Consider the following 21,832-nt stretch of genomic DNA (forward strand, 5'->3'; position numbering starts at 1 on the left):
CGCTTGCTCTACAAAACAGAAGTGGAACCCAGAAACAAAAAATGGAAACAAAAGGAAAACAAACTAGGTCCCAGAAGCAAAAGCAATTCAGTCTTAAAGCCTGCCTGCCTGCCTGCCCGCCCGCCCTTTTTATTACAAATGGATGCAACTTGGGTCTAACAATGCCAGCTAGATGATTTGTTGCTTACCTATGATTTATTTTTTAAGCTAAGAACAAATAATACATTGATTAAAGTGTCGTCTAACAGCCAAATTATTGTCAACTTAAGTGAACTTAAAGTTTTCTCTGAGTTTCCCCCATCAGCAGCCATTTTTGTTTGCCACACATTACCTTTTCAAACTTAGCTAACGTTATCGGCAAACTGAAAACACTTTTATGTGGGTGAACGTTAGCTAAAGTTTGCCACCTTGATCGCACGTCTGGTGTTGTGAGTGATGGACACGCTTTAACAGAACGACAGAACTCAGTTCTGGCGTGGGTGATGGGGGTGATGGAGAGTAGTAGAAGGCAGAATATAGCACATTGGATGTTCACTAGGCCAAAGGAAAACCTGACACTTCATAACAAGGTCAAACCATGAGATGATTAGATTGCTCTTGAAAATAATTTTATTGCTGCTTATCAAGTGCATTCCTATAATCAACCATGTCTCCACTGGAAAAGCTATTGAGCATAATATGGAAGACACTTCAGTTTGAAAGATGTGGATGTCAACAGATCACTTTGCTTTATAATTGCATTGTACACTCTTTTTTGAAATAAATGCCTTGAAAGATATGTCATCATGTTATTCTAGTAACTTTCATGAAATGTTTTAAATGCTGCCTTTTCATTTCATAACATGTTTATAAAATTTGAAATGACCAAACACTCAATGAAATACTGTGGACAGTCTATATGACCCAGCACAGACGCCAGAGAAACAAAGTTTATTGCTTGGTTGGACTTATCGGGTGAATTAATGTTTTTACCTCACGGAAACCATCTATGGTCTGGTTTTATTCCCAGGGTCTTAATAAGTAATTATTTGGTTACATGCCCTGATGTCAATTACTCGTATACTCCTTTGCCTTGCATTACATTACATTACATTATTTGTCATTTGGCGGATGCTTTTATCCAAAGCAACTTACTTGCTCAAGGGCCCAATGGCTGTGCGGATCTTGTGGCTACACTGGGGATCGATTCACCAACCTTGTGGGTCCCAGTACCTTAAGCACTACACTACAGGCCGCCCCTTGCAAAGTCGTAACTTCCCATTTCTCGTTGACAGGAGTGGTTCACGGTCCTGGAGCACTACCACAGGTTGAGTGGCACCATCTCTGACCTCGTCATGGGGAACTCGTACGGCTTCCGTGTCTTCGCTGAGAAGAAGTGCGGCACGGGCAAGGAGGCGACCGTCGCAAAGGGGCAGGTCACCATCGACAAGATAGGTGAGGGTCGCCTCGCTGACCGTAGCCGGTGGCACATCTGACGTTTCCTGTGGCGCTCAGTTAAAAGTAGGAGTTCAAATTCAAAGTTCGACCAGGCAGGTTGGATGTACCAGTGAGGGCTTCATAGGATTTGTACAAAAACAAAACCCTGGGACAATGCACTAGGCCGTGGGTAAGGTTTCCACAACCTCCCTTTTGGCGTTGTTGCAAAGCTATCATGTTGCTTCAGAATTATGACAGCATTAGGATGAGGATGGTATGCGTTATTTAAGGCTTAATTTATGGCAGTGATTAGGGGGCCATGATTGTGTGCCCACAGGGCTGGGCTCAGGTCCCGAGGCACTCAAAGGAGAGCCCTTGCTAAGAACTGAGGACCGAGCAGCCCACACTTTCAAGTCCCAAAATTACTCTGGGCGTCAAATCCGGTGGCATTAAGATTTGTCCTCTTCCAAAAGGTTCTACTCTCTAGGCCAGTGATGGGCAAGGAGGACCGTATCTGTTTCTGGATTTCAGACCAAATTCTGCTCTGAATTGTTGAATTAGCCCAATCGTTTACATGATCTGACATTCATAGCCACATTCCATGACATAGACAGCAGCTGATGAATAGAAATATATACATTTTCTTGTCCTGTAGCATTTTATTGTGGCCTAGTTTATGAGTGAATCGGTCATGCTGCATATGGCTGATTCAGCCGGGGTAACTAGTGGCTGCACAATTCTGCATACACACCGACCCTCCAGCACTGGAGTTGCCCATCCCTGCTCTAGGTGCTGTGCAGTATGGAGAGAATTTAGCAGTTTGAGCAGGAAAACGTCTCTCTCTCCTAGGTATCGAGTACACACCCCCGGAGTACCCAGCCTTTGACTTCAGCGAGGCTCCCAAGTTCACGGCTCCCCTGAACGATCACGCGGCGACAGTAGGCTACACCACCAGGCTGCTGTGCGCTGTGCGCGGGACCCCCAAGGTAACGCCTTCACTGCACACTTCCCCTCAACCCACATTCCCATCATGGCACATCCAATCCGTATTTTCTGTAGTTACCGCGTATTACAAAAGGACAAAAAAAAAAAAGCTGGTAGCTGGTTGACCAGTTCAGACCAGCTCCATACTCAACATTGTTTGACCAGCTCAAGCTAGGTTTTGAAACAGCTGGTAGCTGGTTGACCAGTTCAGACCAGCTCCATACTCAACATTGTTTGACCAGCTCAAGCTAGGTTTTGAAACAGCTGGTAGCTGGTTGACCAGTTCAGACCAGCTCCATACTCAACATTGTTTGACCAGCTCAAGCTAGGTTTTGAAACAGCTGGTAGCTGATTGACCAGTTCAGACCTGCTCCATACTCAACATGGTTTGACCAGCTGAAGTTATGTTATGAAACAGCTGGTAGCTGGTAGTTTCAAGCAGGTCATAGCTGGATTTTAGACCAGGGACAGTGTTTATTTATTTATTTTCTTAATTATATTTTTCTTGGAGAGAAATCTACGGAAGCAGAATTCAATCTTAATTTGTTGCTGTGAATGTAGTTTTTCACAGGTTTGATATCATTGGTGAAAAATGTGAAAATGTAATTCTTGTGATGCTTGAGCTATAGGCTTTATCATGAATTAATTATGAATTATAGTCGTTGTGTGGGAAACTAATTTGAAAAAAACACAGCCTGCACATTCCAGGTCAGCAGGCCACAGTTACTGTAACGATGGGAATATAGCTCTTAGTTGACCAAGGTGCCCTTGCTGCCACAGGCAATAAACAAGCAGGGACTCGTACAGTCGCCCTGCCAAGCTAGAGCTCTAAATGAGGCCCACAGCTGCCCAGTGGGTGTGACAATGCAGCTGCTACTGTAGACTTCTTTTTTCTTTTTTAACATCTCTCACGAAAGCAGGCAGGCGCCCCCTAGAGGCTGCATACGGTCAAACACCCCTGAGTGTAGGGGCCACAACCATGAGCCGCACCAGCAGACTGCTGTGCACCCCATGTGTGGGTCCACTTAGGTTAAGCCATCAGCACAGGAATCTGTGTCAGTGGTTCCCCAACCCCTCTGGCCTACCGGCGTGCCCTGCTACAGTACAGTAGGCCCGTGCAATCTTTCTGTACTCCCGCAAAACAAGCCAGGAGCCTCCTAGAGATGGGCCATAGAGTCGGCACAGCTAAACGAGGGGAGCGTGCAAACAGTCCCACCGAACAATGTTGGATCCTTCCCATAAGCATCAGTGGGCACTTCATAAGCAGTGTTGCTAGCTGTGGTGGTTTAATGCAATTAACTAGTTTCAGTCGCGATTATATCATAAAATGAATGTATCTTCATAAGAATGTATAATTGTTTTTGTCTTCAGTTAAAGCACTTGAAACCACTGTACTGGTTTGAATATGCAGTGTAGCTTCCACTTAATCAAAGACTTGTGATGATGTCAGTCTTGCAGAGACTATTAAATAATGTTGTTGGTGATATTTCATGTACCCCTCTCCACATTCTGAATCGTGATCAGTCTTTGCAAACCTTGTCAAATTTGGAAGGCAGTGGGTGGATATGACATTTTAAAACCATCTCATTGATAAATTTAGAATTCTGAGTAGTCACTTTAAAAATGAGTGCCACTGACCACCGATGCCCTGGATTAACTAGTTTTCTGGTGCATGTAGTATGCAGTGTTGTATGCAATGATTGTGCATTGATCATGCATAGGTGCAACAATGAGCGTGCATGAGCGTGCATGAGCATGCATGAGTGGGCATGAGCATGCATGAGTGCAACAATGATTGTGCATGGGTGTGCATGAGTGTGCATGAGTGCAACAATGATTGTGCATGAGTGTGCATGAGTGTGCATGAGTGCAACAATGATTGTGCATGGGTGTGCATGAGTGTGCAGGAGTGCAACAATGATTGTGCATGGGTGTGCATGAGTGTGCATGAGTGCAACAATGATTGTGCATGGGTGTGCATGAGTGTGCATGAGTGCAACAATGATTGTGCATGGGTGTGCATGAGTGTGCATGAGTGCAACAATGATTGTGCATGGGTGTGCATGAGTGGGCATGAGTGCAGCAATGATTGTGCATGAGTGCAACAATGATTGTGCATGGGTGCAACAATGAACGTGCATGAGCGTGCATGAGTGGGCATGAGTGCAGCAATGAGTATAAAAATGGGATTTCTTCTCTTTGACAATACAGTGGAAAAATACAGCATACTCTGAAACCAGTTGTACTCAGAGAAAGCTTTCACTTCCTAACCACGAGACATATCTGTGGATATGAGCTTGGTTGGCATATTGGTTTAAAATAATATCATTTGTATGACGTCAATAATGTCAATGTGGACCGGCGGATCTTTTTCTTGCGCTTAGGAGAAGCAAAGTGAACATTTATGGGAATGCATCATAGAAATGAACCCTCAAAATACAGGTTCATACATTACCATGCCACCCTAGGGTCATGGGCAATACAAATCAATCATGCTTGATGCTTGATTGCTATACTTCTCAATTGTAGCTCATCAGATTTTTGCTGTTTATAATAATTCTGGATTGTGTGATGGTCAAATCACTGTATAGCAGAGGTGTTGGTTCTGTCTGAATTTTTTATGCCACTATTAGTTTCCCAAGTGGTCCGATAGGGCAGGGTGTTTCTCAGTCCTCAAAATCCACTTGACAGAAGGATTTTGTTGTAAACAGAAACTCACACACCCAATTTAAAGGTACAATAGGTCATTTTGGACTTTGAACAGTCAAGAGAGGAATTGCAGCAACAAACATCCTCAAACCACAATACTGTTTATCCCACCCCTTCTCTGTGAACACGCTTATGTTTCAACCAATGACTGAATTATTGTACAGCTATACAATGTTTTGGTACTGTGCGTCGGTCTGTCAATTGTATATTTTGAAGCCCGAATTTAAGGACGATAAACACAGGCAGAGGGTGAGTCAGCATGTCAGTGAGCCCTTTTCAATGATAGGACGGGATTTACAATGGTCTTCTAACAATGTTTTCACACAAAAAAAATCTAAAAAAACACACGTAAAATCTTGTGTTGTACCTTTAATGGCTGAACCAAACAAAACACCAAACAAGTCCTTGGTGTGTGTGTTCCTGGTTACGAGCACAAACCTTCTGGCAAGTGGCTGAGAGACACTGTAGTAGGGGACCTCTGAAGGATATTTTGCCCTTGCCAAGAGAAAAGTCCCAGTGCCCTGCCAGACACCGTCTACTTTTGGAAACCCTATCAGGCCTTGTGACTCCCCTGTGACACTGTGTGACAGAGTGCAGCCCAGGCAAGGACAGGGCTGATAAATGTATCCCTGGGAACAGGGTGCTGATAACCAGGAATGCGGCCGGTGGCTTCTCCGTCTCCAGAGCCTCCACCTGGGTCTCTTTGGCAGCCATTTTGAGCCGCAGCTGCCCGCTTATCAGCTCTCTCCCCCACTTTCCTCTGTTTTAAAGGAGTAACATGGTGATTGGTCACGCTTTGTCGCTTTTCATCTGCAATTTGCACAAGAGGGCATTGAAGAAACATGATGAAAGTATTAGTTTGTGTCCGTTCTGTAGTTTTGGAGAAGTAAGCGTTTAAAATGTATCATCCTATATTCAAGCGGTTGAGAATGTTCTCCTCGTAGCGTGTCACACGAGGATAACCACTCCCCTATCCACAAAGTTTGCACCACTGGCCTCCAGGCAAGACCAGGCCTCCGCCCGGCCTCTAAATTGCTCCTGTTGGTGGAAAACCAAAGGCCGCTCCTTCCGCAAAGGAAAAAGAGTGCTCGTAGTTTCCATGCATTATGAGAAAAATTTGTTTTTGTTTGCTGAATAGCTAAGTTTTCCGAAATGTAATTTAGAAATACTGACACATTTTTTCCAGAAAGAAAGAAAATGGCGCAAAACTGAGAGACTGCCCAGTGAGTTGGACATTGCTTTCAATGTCATCAGGGTGAAATCCTTGACTAAAATGAAGGCCGGTTCGCGATAAGACATCGACCCACTGGTGGCTCGCGGTATGTTTGGATGTAGTGTTCCGGGCAGAGGACAGAAAAGAGGTGCACCACATGGGTCGCCTTGGCAAGGCTTAGCCGGCACTGATTCTGCACAGGGGGTTGGGCAGTTAATCTGTCAGTGCGCCATTTAGCAACAACTCCAGGAGTAGAGAGATGTGCAGTGTGGAGTCGAGTTGCAGCATACGCTTGTCAGTGCCCACGGCCTGTGTGGGACCCAGTGCCGGGTTTCAGAGTGAAAGTTTGGGATGAGTGGTAAAATGCACTCCCACTGGGTTAAGGGTCTTTTTCCATTGTGGGTCGGGAACTTGAAAAGGGATGGATTCGAGGTGTGAAGGTCCTTCTTCCGGATGTTACCAACCTTGGCACTCAGGACGGGACATGAGCCCCCCCCCAATAAGGAGACCATGGCCCTGTGTGTTATGGGAAATGGCCTTATTATGAACTAACCTGGGGAGATAACGTTGACTGTGACATATAATACAACCTTGCTAATATTGAACAATATTAATTTAAATAGTGACTCGTCATGAAGTGCAGTCATGAAGTCAAATGCCAAAACACAGTATAGTAAATAACATCTATAATATACTGTAGTCCCTGCAATTAACTCCCAGTCTCCCTCTGTTTGACGAGGGGGCTTCAGTATTAGATGATGGGCTAAAAGGAAGCGATTCTATGTAACCCATGCAGCTAGAGCTCAAATTCCTCACTTCAAAGAGTAATGAATAATTGAGGCAATGTGGCACAGTGTTTTCAGGTAAACATGCATTGCAGCTGTGGAGCACAAGTGCCCTTGATATACACCTAGTGAGCAATTTATTCGGTAGACCTGTACACCAGCTTGTTAATGCAAATATTTAATCACCCAATCATGTGGCAGCAACTAAATGCATAAAAGCATGCAGACGTGGTCAAGAGGTTCAGATGTTGTTCAGGCCAAATGTCGGAATGGAGAAGAAATGTGACTTTGACCATGGAATGATTGTTGGTGCCAGACAGGGTGGTTTGAGTATCTCAGAAACTGCTGATCTCCTGGGATGTTCATGCACAACAGGCACTAAAGTTTTCAGAGAATGGTGTGAATAACAAAAAACATCCAGTGAGCAGCAGTTCTGCGGGCAAAAATGCTTTGTTAATTAGAGAGGTCAGAGGAGAAGGGCCAGAGTGCTCAAAGCTGACAGGAAGGTGACAGTAACACAAATGACCATGCATTACAACAGTGGTATGCGGAAGAGCATCTGTGAACACACAACACATCCACCCTGTGGGTAGGCCACAGCAGCAGAAGACCAATAATAAGTCTAAAGAAATAAAGTGCTCAGTGGGTGTAAAACGAGTATATAGTAATATTACATTACATTATAGTTCTTTAGCCGACAATGTTATCAAAAGCGACTTACAGTTGATTTGTCACAGGGGACAATCCCCTATGGAGCAATGTGGGGTTAAGGGCCTTGCTCAAGGGCTCAACAGCTGCACGGATCTTATCATTGGCTGCATTGGGGCTTGTGAACCACCAACCTTCCAGGTCCCAGTCATGCACGCTAGCCACTAGGCTCATTCTGCTCCACGCAACATGCTGCTCATGGTGACGCTAACGTGACTGAACCCCCCCTTCCCTCCCTGTCCCCAGCCCAAGATCGAGTGGCTGAAGAACCAGATGATCATCGGCGACGATCCCAAGTTCCGGCAGATCAGCAACCAGGGTGTGTGCTCCCTGGAAATCCGCAAGCCGTGCAGTTTCGATGGCGGGATCTACACCTGCCAGGCCCGGAACCCCCACGGGGAGGCCGCCGTGGCCTGCAAGCTGGAGGTCAGACGTGAGTCACCGCAGTCGGCCCGTCTCATTGGACCAGGACGGAAGCCGTCCTCCTTTGAACCTGCTGAACCAACGCCGAGTCTGGCCCTGTGATTGAGTTTCATTGGGGAATTATAATACGCCGGCTTGCGAAGTGTCACTCATTCAGACAGAAGCAGAACGTGATCTGGCTTAGTTTTGTGAACATTTTTTTAGTAAGGAGTTACAAACAGGAACTTGTTCATTCAGGGGCATGGATATTGTTCACAGTGAAACAATTGATTTCTGTTTGAATGAATAATTTCCTAAATCTAGTAAATGCTTATTTAAAATAATATAGTAGATTAATGTTTTGCAAATTTCATTTATGAGTGAATATGTCTAAGATATTTAAATCTGAAAGTAATTGGTGACTGGTTATTCAAACATGAGTAAATAAGTCATTGGTGACTGGTTATTCAAGAAAAGAGGAAAAAAGTAATTGGTGCTTGTTATTAAAGATTTTAAGTGTTGATTGGTTATAACCAATTTAACTCTTTTTGCAAATTATTAAGCAACTGTGAACTTCAGTTTTCAGTACAATGTATACTTCAGTCTTTACATTTTACAGGACCAAACAAATTTAGATCTCGATGGTTGGAGCCCTCCATTATCATAATATTTCTCCTATATTATTCTTATATATTATATTATAAATTATAGTATTATATTATTGTGATGTTGAGGCTTTGCTTCTAGTTTTTCCAAAGAATACTCAAAGCAAGATGAAAATGTATACATTTCAATTAGCATCATTTTATTTGTCTCAGACATTCATTAAAACAATTGTTTTGGTAGTTTTGGGAAGATGCAGTGTTTTTAATGATATTTAATTGTGTTGTGCCGAATGTATAATTGTTATCTTTCCTTCCTTAACAGAGGTCATACTTCCTGAGGCTGTCAAGGGAAGAAAGTAAACCCTCAAACATACACACAGGTCAGTGGACAGGTACATACGGTAATGTGCAGTAGAGTATTGCTGCACAACTGTACTGCGTACTGCGAATTTAAACAGCACTCAAACACAGTCACATCCAATGGGCACTGTACAGACTTCAGGTTAATCTTCCTGGAATACCTACAGTTTTTTCATTTATTTATGTTTTTTACGAGAGTGGACTGTCCTCTAGAGAGAGGATTACAGATTGAGACAGGATAGCAGTACAGGAAGTGCCATGGCCAACGAGAGCTTTGTATATGGGCTGAGTGTCGGCCATTTTAAGAAACTGAGCTGAGAACGTATACTTTTTTGTGTGTCTCTTACATGTGCAGTGTTGACATGGTATGCCAAAAATATTTCTATATTTCAACAGAAACATTGGGGCAAATATTTGTTATTATATTCAACTGCTACTATATATTTTCTGATTGCTGCAATCAACTCGTTGTTGAAATAGTGGCTTGACCAGCTCAAGCTACAGTGCATCCGGAAAGTATTCACAGCGCTTCACTTTTCCCACATTTTGTTATGTTACAGCCTTATTCCAAAATGGAATAAATTCATTTTTTTCCTCAAAATTCTACACACAACACTCCATAATGACAACATGAAAGAAGTTTTTTTGAAATTTTTGCAAATTTATTAAAAATAAAAAAACTAAGAAATCACATGTACATAAGTATTCACAGCCTTTGCTCAATACTTTGTTGATGCACCTTTGGCAGCAATTACAGCCTCAAATCTTTTTGAATATGATGCCACAAGCTTGGCACACCTATCTTTGGGCAGTTTCGCCCATTCCTCTTTGCAGCACCTCTCAAGCTCCATCAGGTTGGATGGGGAGCGTCGGTGCACAGCCATTTTCAGATCTCTCCAGAGATGTTCAATTGGATTCAAGTCTGGGCTCTGGCTGGGCCACTCAAGGACATTCACAGAGTAGTCCTGAAGCCACTCCTTTGATATCTTCGCTGTGTGCTTAGGGTTGTTGTCCTGCTGAAAGATGAACCGTCACCCCAGTCTGAGGTCAAGAGCAGGTTTTCATCCAGGATATCTCTGTACATTGCTGCATTCATCTTTCCCTCAATCCTGACTAGTCTCCCAGTTCCTGCCGCTGAAAAACATCCCCACAGCATGATGCTGCCACCACCATGCTTCACTGTAGGGATGGTATTGGCCAGGTGATGAGCGCCTGGTTTCCTCCAAACATGACGCCTGGCATTCATGCCAAAGAGTTCAATCTTTGTCTCATCAGACCAGAGAATTTTGTTTCTCATGGTCTGAGAGTCCTTCAGGTGCCTTTTGGCAAACTCCAGGCGGGCTGCCATGTGCCTTTTACTAAGGAGTGGCTTCCGTCTGGCCACTCTACCATACAGGCCTGATTGGTGGATTGCTGCAGAGATGGTTGTCCTTCTGGAAGGTTCTCCTCTCTCCACAGAGGAACGCTGGAGCTCTGACAGAGTGACCATCGGGTTCTTGGTCACCTCCCTGACTAAGGCCCTTCTCCCCCGATTGCTCAGTTTAGATGGGCGGCCAGCTCTAGGAAGAGTCCTGGTGGTTCCGAACTTCTTCCATTTACGGATGATGGAGGCCACTGTGCTCATTGGGACCTTCAAAGCAGCAGAAATTCTTCTGTACCCTTCCCCAGATTTGTGCCTCGAGACAATCCTGTCTTGGAGGTCTACAGACAATTCCTTTGACTTCATGCTTGGTTTGTGCTCCGACATGCACTGTCAACTGTGGGACCTTACACCTTACAGGTGTGTGCCTTTCCAAATCATGTCCAATCAACTGAATTTACCACAGGTGGACTCCAATTAAGCTGGAGAAACATCTCAAGGTTGATCAGTGGAAACAGGATGCACCTGAGCTCAATTTTGAGCTTCATGGCAAAGGCTGTTAATACTTATGTACATGTGATTTCTTAGTTTTTTATTTTAAATAAATTTGCAAAAATAAAAAAAAAACTTCTTTCATGTTGTCATTATGGGGTGTTGTATGTAGAATTTGGAGAAAAAAAAGAATTTATTCCATTTTGGAATAAGGCTGTAGCATAACAAAATGTGAAAAAGTGAAGCGCTGTGAATACTTTCCGGATGCACTGTAGGTTATGAAACAGCTGGTAGTTGGATGACCACTTCAGACAAGCTCCCACCTTGACATGGCTTGACCAGCTCAAGCTATGTTTTGAAACAGCTGGTGGCTGATAATTTCAAGCTGGTCAGAGCTGGATTTTACAGTAGGAAAGCCACTGAATTGGGTGCATTTGAAGGGGTACATGGAGGGTGGCACCTGAAGTAGGAGATCAAACGCACCACAGCAATGACTACTCAAGTATATAATCTTTCTCAAACACAGCAGAATTAGCTGCTTATCATAATACTTTTTGCCAGGGATTATTAGTTTTATTCCAAATTATCACAAGCTTGTTTTGCCTTATGATAGGCAAATCGAAATACTGCTACTGCTCATCAAAATTATTTACTTGTTCCATTTTCCGTTTTGTACAGTGGAGGCAAGCACTGGGCTTATGTTCTCATTTCAGCTTTAAAGAGCTGCTGGGTTTTTTGTTTCACGGGAAACATAAAGAAAGAATGTAACTCTCCCTACAACTGGATATTTGTAATAGAGCACCGTTCAGCGGCTTCCGTTGGCTTCCATATGCCTCCCATCATGAGAATGCTACTGTTACTCATTTTTTGTCATACATGGCAAAATGCTACTTACTCTTACTCTGCCTGAATGCCTTCTATCTAGCGCAAACTCATACATTTTTTTTGAGTTTAAGGAGCGCTGAAGATTTTACTGCAGGGGAACATTAGGAACTGGAGGTGGATCCTGTACGCCTAAATGGCGACTGCATAGCTGTAAGTTTGGGCCGGGGAGCAGAGAGAAGCCATTTGAACTCTCTCGGGAACCGAGAGCTGACTTGGGCCTGGCTCGGAGGAGGAAATGTAGATACCAGGGAGGAGGGGGAGGGGAGGGGGGATTGTCTGCCTCTACATTTGAACATTTTGCTCACATATTTGATGATCTATTTGGGTCCCGGTGGGACAGAGGCAGCTGTGGGACCATACAAGGCTGGTCTCTTTAGTAAGGGGGAATGCAGCCTCCCCCATGTAAATGTTCTCAGTGGTTCTAAAAATGACCCCGTCACGGCTCTGTATGGTCCTCATCTTCACATTTCCATGAGTCGACAGCCGTGGCCTGGAGCTACGCACTGACCTCTCCAACGCAACGCTGCACAAAAAAGAGGCATGATAATGAGGTTTTCCGCCGGTCTTTCTGAGAGTCCGCCTGTTTGGCTGTTAAACGGTAGACAAACACAGACGGCTCCTGTGCCAGATGTTATGGCAGGGAAGGTTGCTTCGCGGGATCATCAGGAACCAGTCATGTTGAGTATGGAGCTGGTCTGAACTGGTCAACCAGCTACCAAAAATGGAGCAGCTTCCATTTTTACATGCACTCTCTTTGTACAGCTGTGTGTTTCCTGTGCTTTACCTAGCAACCACACCTAAGTTGCAAGCCATGCTCCAAACCCTACTTTACATATAGTGACGAACAGCTGTGTGCAGTGATGGCCGCTGTGCATTACCTGTTAATGGTTATCAGCAAAAGCAAATCTTTTATGTTTGAAATTAATCAAAAATAAGTGGTTTAATACCGGTACTGTATTTGAGGAACCTGTTGGCTACAATTGTTGCTTGAAGATTTGAAGCCCAGATAGGATGCAGCTCTTGTACCCAAGAAAATGGTAAGAATATTGGACTTATAAACGGGTCTTATATAAAGGTATGGGACTGTAAACAATCCAGATTGCTGCTTTTAATGAGCAAGTGATGCAGAAATATAATATTAATAAATGGTAATTTGGTAGAAAATAAGTAATGTCAGAAAATTGCACTGTTTTACTATTCACAGTTGCCTCTGATCTTGTCTCTTGTCCCAATGTGTAATTTGACAGACAAATTTGAGCAGGAGCAGGAGGAGCTAAACCGTAACAAAGAATGATGAGAGGACCAGGTTGGACCAGTGGTCTCCAACCCTGGTCCTGGAGAGCTACGGGATCTGCTGGTTTTCGTTGTTACTCTGCACAGAGACGGCCTGTAGCGTGATGGTTAAGGTACATAACTGGGACCCGCAAGGTCAGCAGTTAGATTCCTTGTGTAGCTACAATAAGATCCATACAGCCGTTGGGCCCTTGAGCAAGGTCCTTAACCCTGCATTGCTCCAGGGGGGACTGTCTCCTGCTTAGTCTAATCAGCTGTACGTCGCTCTGGATAAGAGCGGCTGTTAATTAAGCAATTAGAGCAGTTAATTACATGGTTACCTCACCTCACCTGGTTACCTGAGTCTCAACAGAGAAAACAAAAACCAGCATAACCAGTAGCTCTCCAGGACCAGGGTTGGGACCACTGGGTTGGACTGCTCACACATACCTTTTGTTCACCTGCTGGTGGAGGAAGGAATGAACAGGGATGCTCATATGTTGCTATATCAAAACCGATGTGCTGAATAAGAATCTTAAAAGTGCATTTTGAAGTACAACATACTGATTGACCTGCTTAACTTAATGTTCCTGTCTTTCTTCATTTCAGATTAAGGATCTTCCTGGACATTTATGGAGGTGGTTGAAAGAAGAACAAAAATGTGTGAATATAAAGAAAAAGAAAGTATGTTTATTGACTCCAGCAGTTGTGTCACGTTTCAGGATTTATTTTCTTGTCATGTTTAGTTATGCCTCGTTACGATTTATTTTCTTGTCATGTCTAGTTATGTTTTCGTACGATTAGATTCCTGGTTATGTTTAGTGGTTATCGTCTTAGTTTCGCTTTGTGTTATGTTTTGATGCATGTTTATTGTTACGCTAACTGGTCACGGTTTATGCATACACTTTTACATGTTTTTCCGCAAACCTTGCGTTCCGCCTTTTCTCTCTCTCTCCTTCTGTCATTCACTTCCTATTGTTTCTATTTGTCTATTTACTAAAACTACTAACGCTAGATCAGGATTGGGTAGAGACTAACAAACTAATCATGTGTTCATGTTACCTTACGTTTCTCGTGCATGTCATTTAGTAATTTACTAATGCTAGGGCAGGATAGGTTTATTACTAACGATTACTAATCTCCTTGTTAAACTTGTCATCCGTCGCACCTGTTTTCCATTTCCTTGCTACGCTCTAACTAATTGTCTACACCTGTCTACACCTGCATTTATAGCCCAGTCGCGCAACTGTTCACTGCGAAATTGTCTGCCTCTGTTTACCACGCAACTCTTGAGCATTATTTACTGTTTGATTACACGTTACGATCCACGCCTGTTTACCGACCATTGTTATTGATTTCTGTTTTGTGACCTTCATTTGTTTCTTGACTACGTCCCCGCCTACCGTTTTTGTACTTTTGCCCCGCTGATTGTTTCATGGTTTCGACTCCCGCTTCGCCCACGACTACGCCTCTGCCTGCCGTCCGCCTGTTCATCTGCCCCGCTGACAGCTCTCCTGCTACCGGACCTCCCTGCACGCCTACCGACTACGAGATTGCCTCTTCCCTCGGCACCGTGCTTTTTGTTTGTTTTGTATTTGTTTGGCTGGATCTTCGTGTATGGACTTTGCTTGTGTTGACTACACTCCTGGGACTCGTCCCGAATAAAGCCCTAACGGGACTTTATTTTACTATTGTTTCTGAGTCGTGCATTTTGGGTCCAACCCCCACGCACCCGTCTCAGAACAATTTCGCCACTATGGACCCTGCTGACTCAACTGCCATGTTCCACGCCCTCCAGGAACAAGGAGCCATCGTCCGGCAGCATTCACAAGGAATCTCCGAGCTTCACCTAGAGATTCGTGAACTGTGTGCAGAGATGAGGAGGCTCGCCGTTGCGGTCCTGCCACAACCACGGAGGAACCCACCCACAGACTCCCAAGCCCTCCCTGGAAAGGGTTCCCACACCTTACCATGACCTGGGCGCAGTGTTCTCCAAGATACAAGCTCAGTCTCTGCCGCCTCATCGACCCTACGACTGCGCCATCGAGCTCCTTCCTGGTTCGTCACTTCCCTCAAGTCGCCTTTACAACGTCTCCAGACCTGAAAGGGAGGCTATGGAGACATGCATCCGTGACTGCCTGGCTAACGGACTAATTCGCCCTTCTTCCTCTCCCGTCGGTGCGGGATTCTTCTTCGTCCAGAAGAAGGATGGCTCCCTACGCCCGTGCATCGACTACAGGGAGCTGAACAACATCACGGTGAGGAACAAGTATCCTCTGCCCCTGATGGACTCCGCGTTCCACCCACTTCACGAGGCCACCATCTTCACCAAGCTGGATCTTCGCAACGCGTACCACCTGGTCCGGATCCGTGAGGGCGATGAATGGAAGACCGCCTTCAATACCTCTCTCGGACACTTTGAATACCTGGTCATGCCATTCGGCCTCACCAATGCTCCTGCTGTGTTCCAGGCCCTGGTGAATGACGTTCTTCGGGACTTGTTGGGTCGCCATGTGTTCGTCTACCTGGATGACATCTTGATCTACTCCACTAATGCCAAGGATCATGAAAACCACGTCAGGCAAGTTCTACAAAGGCTTCTAGAGAACAAATTGTTTGTCAAGGCAGAGAGGTGCGTCTTCCACTCCGACACAGTTGAGTTCCTTGGGTTTATCCTTGAGAAGGGACAGATCAGGGCGGATCCCAAGAAGATTCTGGCGGTCACCGACTGGCCCACACCCACCTCACGCAAGCAACTCCAGCGCTTCTTGGGATTCGCCAATTTCTACCGAAGGTTCATCCGTTCCTATAGTCAAGTGGTCTCCCCTCTAACCAAGCTCACGTCCCCAGCGGTGCCATTCCGGTGGAGCCCCGAAGCTGAGACGGCCTTCACCAAGGTCAAGAGACTGTTCGCTTCCGCTCCCATCCTGGTACACCCCGACCCCACCCGCCAGTTTGTGGTCGAGACGGATGCTTCCGACACAGGGGTGGGAGCAGTGCTCTCTCAGGTGGCGGCCGCTGACAACCGACTACACCCCTGCGCCTTCTTCTCCAAGAAGCTGTCCCCGGCGGAGAGGAACTACGACGTTGGAAACCGTGAGCTGCTGGCAGTCAAACTGGCGCTGGAGGAGTGGAGACATTGGCTGGAGGGGGCCGAGAAGCCGTTCATCGTTTGGACCGACCACAAGAACCTGGCATACCTCCAGACAGCCAAAAGGCTGAATTCTCGACAGGCGAGATGGGCGCTGTTCTTCGGGAGGTTCAACTTCTCTCTGACCTACCGTCCAGGTTCGAAGAACGTTAAGCCCGATGCCCTGTCCCGTCAATTCAACACCTGTTCTGAGCGTGAGATCCCCGAGAACATCCTTCCTACCTCCTGCACCATCGGATCTGTCACATGGAAGATCGAGGCGGTGATCCAGAGGGCTCTACGGGAGGATCCCGATCCCAGGTCCAACCCCGGATTACGCCTATACGTCCCCTCAGCCGCTCGGACACAGGTGCTGCAATGGGCCCATTCATCCCTCCTTTCCTGCCATCCCGGCTTTACCCGCACCTTGGCGGTGCTGAAGCGGAGATTCTGGTGGAGTGCCATGATCCCCGACACCAGACGCTTCATCAAGGCTTGCACCACATGCGCCAGAAGCAAAGCATCTCACCAGGCCCCTGCTGGACTGCTTCAACCATTGCCGGTGCCCAGCCGACCCTGGAGTCACATCGGAGTGGACTTCGTGACCGGACTTCCCCTTTCCGAGGGTAACACCACCATCCTGACGGTGGTGGACCGATTCAGCAAAGCGGCACACTTCATCCCCCTGGCTGGATTGCCCACCGCCCAAGAGACCGCGGATGTTCTGGTGAGAGAGGTGTTCCGCATCCACGGACTTCCATCGGACATCGTATCTGACCGCGGCCCCCAATTCATTTCCCAAGTCTGGAAAGCGTTCTGCGTGGCCCTCGGGGCCACAGCTAGCCTCTCTTCGGGCTACCACCCTCAATCCAATGGCCAAACTGAGAGGGCCAATCAGGACCTGGGGGCCGCTCTACGCTGCGTATCGGCCAAGAACCCAGCCGGCTGGAGCAAGATGCTTACCTGGGTGGAGTACGCTCACAACACCTTACCCTGCGCTGCCACCGGGAGATCACTTTTTGAGGTCTCCCTGGGCTACCAACCTCCACTGTTCCCTGACCAAGAAGCCGAGATCGCTGTTCCCTCCCTCGCCATCCACATGAAACGGTGCGCCAAGGTTTGGAGGGATGCCAAGGCCGCGCTGCTAAGCACGGCAGACCGCAATCGGCGTTTTGCTGATCGCCACCGCACTCCAGCTCCAGCCTACAAACCAGGTGACTCCGTCTGGCTGTCCACTAAGGACATTCCCCTCCAAGCCACTTCCCACAAACTGCAACCCCGCTTTATTGGTCCCTTTAAGATCCACAGTATCATCAACCCTTCCTCTGTTAAACTTTCACTCCCTGCTTCACTTAGGATTCACCCCACTTTCCATGTTTCTTGTATTAAGCCTGTATCCTCTCACCCCATATGTCCCCCGGATCCCCCACCACCTCCCCCCCGCATTATTGACAACCACCCTGCATTCACTGTTAAGAAACTCTTGAACATTCGTAAGAGGGGCCGTGGGGTGCAATACTTGGTTGACTGGGAAGGCTATGGCCCTGAGGAGCGTTCCTGGGTCGCCCCCAGCCTCATTCTGGACAAATCGCTCATCAGAGACTTCCATCGTGACCACCCTGATAAATTCCAAGGACCGCCAGGAGTCGGTCGTTAAGGGGGGGGTCCTGTCACGTTTCAGGTCTGTCTCGCCATGTTTTATGTTATTCATTTGTATTTAGTCTTGTATTGTCTTATCATGTATTATGTTAGTCTAGGTTCGTCATGTTGTTTAGTTATGTTTCGTTAGGATTTATTTTCTTGTCATGTTTAGTTATGTCTCGTTACGATTTATTTTCTTGTCATGTCTAGTTATGTTTTCGTACGATTAGATTCCTGGTTATGTTTAGTGGTTATCGTCTTAGTTTCGCTTTGTGTTATGTTTTGATGCATGTTTATTGTTACGCTAACTGGTCACGGTTTATGCATACACTTTTACATGTTTTTCCGCAAACCTTGCGTTCCGCCTTTTCTCTCTCTCTCCTTCTGTCATTCACTTCCTATTGTTTCTATTTGTCTATTTACTAAAACTACTAACGCTAGATCAGGATTGGGTAGAGACTAACAAACTAATCATGTGTTCATGTTACCTTACGTTTCTCGTGCATGTCATTTAGTAATTTACTAATGCTAGGGCAGGATAGGTTTATTACTAACGATTACTAATCTCCTTGTTAAACTTGTCATCCATCGCACCTGTTTTCCATTTCCTTGCTACGCTCTAACTAATTGTCTCCACCTGTCTACACCTGCATTTATAGCCCAGTCGCGCAACTGTTCACTGCGAAATTGTCTGCCTCTGTTTACCACGCAACTCTTGAGCATTATTTACTGTTTGATTACACGTTACGATCCACGCCTGTTTACCGACCATTGTTATTGATTTCTGTTTTGTGACCTTCGTTTGTTTCTTGACTACGTCCCCGCCTACCGTTTTTGTACTTTTGCCCCGCTGATTGTTTCATGGTTTCGACTCCCGCTTCGCCCACGACTACGCCTCTGCCTGCCGTCCGCCTGTTCATCTGCCCCGCTGACAGCTCTCCTGCTACCGGACCTCCCTGCACGCCTACCGACTACGAGATTGCCTCTTCCCTCGGCACCGTGCTTTTTGTTTGTTTTGTATTTGTTTGGCTGGATCTTCGTGTATGGACTTTGCTTGTGTTGACTACACTCCTGGGACTCGTCCCGAATAAAGCCCTAACGGGACTTTATTTTACTATTGTTTCTGAGTCGTGCATTTTGGGTCCAACCCCCACGCACCCGTCTCAAGTTGGTCTGTACTCTGTGAGCTCACAAAGCCAAGTGACAGTGTCCTTTCTGGTCAGAAAAATGAATATCCACAAATAATACGGTCAAACTCTAAGTAAAGATGGAACCAGATATCTGGTGGGGTGCTATTCCTGGCTGTGTCCTCTATTGTGGCTGTATAAGTTAAGTAGTTGTGCCAAGAAAATGACTGAATCAAATTAACATTGCATCAAAATGGACATTGTTTGAAAATGCATAGATATTTATTAAAACTCATTTTCATTCTGTTCCAATTTTAGAGGTAGCGTGTCTGTGTCTTCGTTACGGGTGTCTGTTTCTTCTCAACAAGCTATTTTAATGTAGGACTTTAAATGTTTCTTCTGGGCAGTGTTATCATGCCCATTGATTTAGGGCAGGCACGTGTTTGCCCAAACTTGGCCAATAAAAAAGAAAGCAATCTGGGGTGTCTCGGTGGCACAGCCTGTAGAGCACTGACCGCATGCTCATTGCGAGCCGCGACGTCGGCGGTTCGAATCCCACCGTCCGGCATTTGTCACATATCTTCCCTTCTCTCTCGCTCCCATTCTTCCTGTCTCTCTATACAATATACCGTCCAATAAAGCTGAAAAAGGCCTAAAAAATATCTTTTAAAAAAAAAACGTCATTGTTGCTTCAAAATGTAGCTGCCCGCTGTCTGGACAGTTTTTTAGAGTTTCTTCCTCTTTATTTGTTTAAACTGGAAGAAACAGCCTGAGGTCTATAAATACAGCAATGACAAAGGGAGGGGGGAATTGTATGTTTTGCCATCAGCAGTGACACCAGCTAGTCCAGTAATCTTGTTGCTGGTAATGTTTACAGAGGTAGCCTACAACAGCACACATTAAAATCTAACTAAACATACAGTAGGCCTGCTTACCCTACTGTGTGGTGGGAAATTACTTTGTAACAAAAGTAATTTAGTGGAATTGAAGATAACAAGTCTCCCCAAATCTTTGAGTCAAACTCTTAAGTTGGAAATTGCATTGTTCAAACTTCCTGGGGGGAGGACTCCGAGAACCACATTGAGGTGATTCTTAAAGCAGTATGCATTGAACTGCAGCAAGCTTCAAGCTGTTTTTATTCCAGCAATATGCAAACTCATAACATTGACAATTAACTCTCTAATGCATATGATTAGATTGCCCACTTATTCTTCATATAAAATTAATGAACACATACAACCCCTAGAGACATGGATTTGCTGTACATGGAGAAACATGTATTTTATTGATTTAAAGCACAAATACCTGACTCTTTTTTCAACAGTGTTTAGATACAGGGCTCATTTGAGCTTAGTTTCAAAGTCCAGTGTGTGTCTATCCAGTCTGGAAAAAATGACATCAAAGGTATTTGCACGACAGCGACTGTATGTTAAATTTCAACATTCTATTAAAATACTCATCTGTATTTTCTTTCATCTTTCATTAATTCAAGGTACGTAAACTTGTTTTGAAAATGAAAAAGTGGGAGCACATACAGTATGGGAGCAAAATATGAAACAATATGTAGTTAATATTGCTACACTGTCTACCCTCCAGTAACAAAAGTTGCCCAGGACATGAAACCCCCCGTGATGCCCCCCCCCCCCCCCCCCCCCATGGAAATTCATGCAAAAGCTCGTTGAGCGCGATGTTTTTCAAATTACAATCTTTAGAATCTAATGAATACAATGCCAGATATTACATTTAGCTATCAAGCCCCTATTATGCACATCATTACATACGTTCTAGCAGATCTACTTTTAATAAGTGATACATATGTCTTGTAATATTTAGCAAAGCTAGAAAAAAACCTCATACCACACTGTGTGGTCAGGCATCTGCAGTTTGTTCTGCCATTTCCTCTTCACTGTGCACCACGTCCTGGCCTGACACTCTTCTCCGGAAGGCGAGTCTGACAATGACTGACAGAAAGAGGAGGACCGCCACAGCCACACAGATGCGAACAACATTCTCCACAGCGCGGTGAACTGAGGGACCAAAAAACAAAGAAGTCACGGCCTGAAAGACGTCAAGGGCTACCGTAATGCAAACTGGATGCATTTCACAACTTTTCAGCAAATTTGAGTCTGCATGGACAAGCATTTCATGTACAATATTGCTAATTATTATACGCAAATTATTGTTGCTATTTTGTGACTCTGTCAGTGTGTATATCATCAGGGTTAACATAATGATTATAGGTTAACCAGCTACCACCTACAACTGGTTTTAAAAAAAATAATCAAAAATTTTTTTTTTACGTATGAATCTCAAATGGATACTCCAATTGCAAATTCAGCCTCATGTCTTTGCATACATGCAATCTAAAATGGTTATCATCCCTTATAAAGCCGAGCAAGGACTATTAATAAACACTGCTGTAATTTTTACAGAGTGAAACCAAAATGTATTCAAATTTATGAATATCTGACAATGGGGACTTTAACCACATGTGATTTTTTTATTATTATCTCAAATTGTGGAGTACAAATGATGCGTCTTTGTCCCAAACCTTATGAAGGACACGGTATGTATGAAAAGAGATGTCATTCCTCCACATATCACCCAATATGCATGTAAATACCTTCAAATTAAGGGTGATTGTCTGCAATTGAACCTCATATTCATTGTTTCATTTGGAATATAATGTGCTGGACTACATAGCCAAATGAACAGAAATAGTTCTACTGTCCAAGCACTTATG

At 45.0% G+C, this 21,832-nt stretch overlaps 1 protein-coding gene across 1 annotated transcript; it reads left to right on the forward strand.

The window, feature by feature from the left end:
* The first annotated feature begins 1,307 nt into the window (after positions 1-1,307).
* On the forward strand, positions 1,308-19,565 carry LOC133138084 (myosin-binding protein H-like). The gene is made up of 6 exons (XM_061256534.1): positions 1,308-1,434; positions 2,266-2,402; positions 8,062-8,248; positions 9,145-9,202; positions 13,801-13,895; positions 19,129-19,565. Exons 1-4 carry the CDS (start codon positions 1,335-1,337, stop codon positions 9,180-9,182), a joined length of 462 nt encoding a protein of 153 aa, XP_061112518.1. The 5' UTR covers positions 1,308-1,334; the 3' UTR covers positions 9,183-9,202; positions 13,801-13,895; positions 19,129-19,565.
* Positions 19,566-21,832: the final 2,267 nt, after the last annotated feature.

This window comes from Conger conger, chromosome 10 (genome assembly GCF_963514075.1).
Source record: "Conger conger chromosome 10, fConCon1.1, whole genome shotgun sequence".
In the NCBI taxonomy this organism is placed as follows: Eukaryota; Metazoa; Chordata; class Actinopteri; order Anguilliformes; family Congridae; genus Conger; species Conger conger.

What these genes read in the sequence shown, in the direction of transcription:
- LOC133138084 (XM_061256534.1), top strand. Translation starts at nt 1,335, where the DNA reads ATGGGGAACTCGTACGGCTTCCGTGTCTTCGCTGAGAAGAAGTGCGGC. An exon ending in GGTCACCATCGACAAGATAG is followed by an intron (nt 1,435 to 2,265) that starts GTGAGGGTCGCC and finishes TCTCTCTCCTAG; the next exon opens with GTATCGAGTACACACCCCCG. An exon ending in CTGCAAGCTGGAGGTCAGAC is followed by an intron (nt 8,249 to 9,144) that starts GTGAGTCACCGC and finishes CTTCCTTAACAG; the next exon opens with AGGTCATACTTCCTGAGGCT.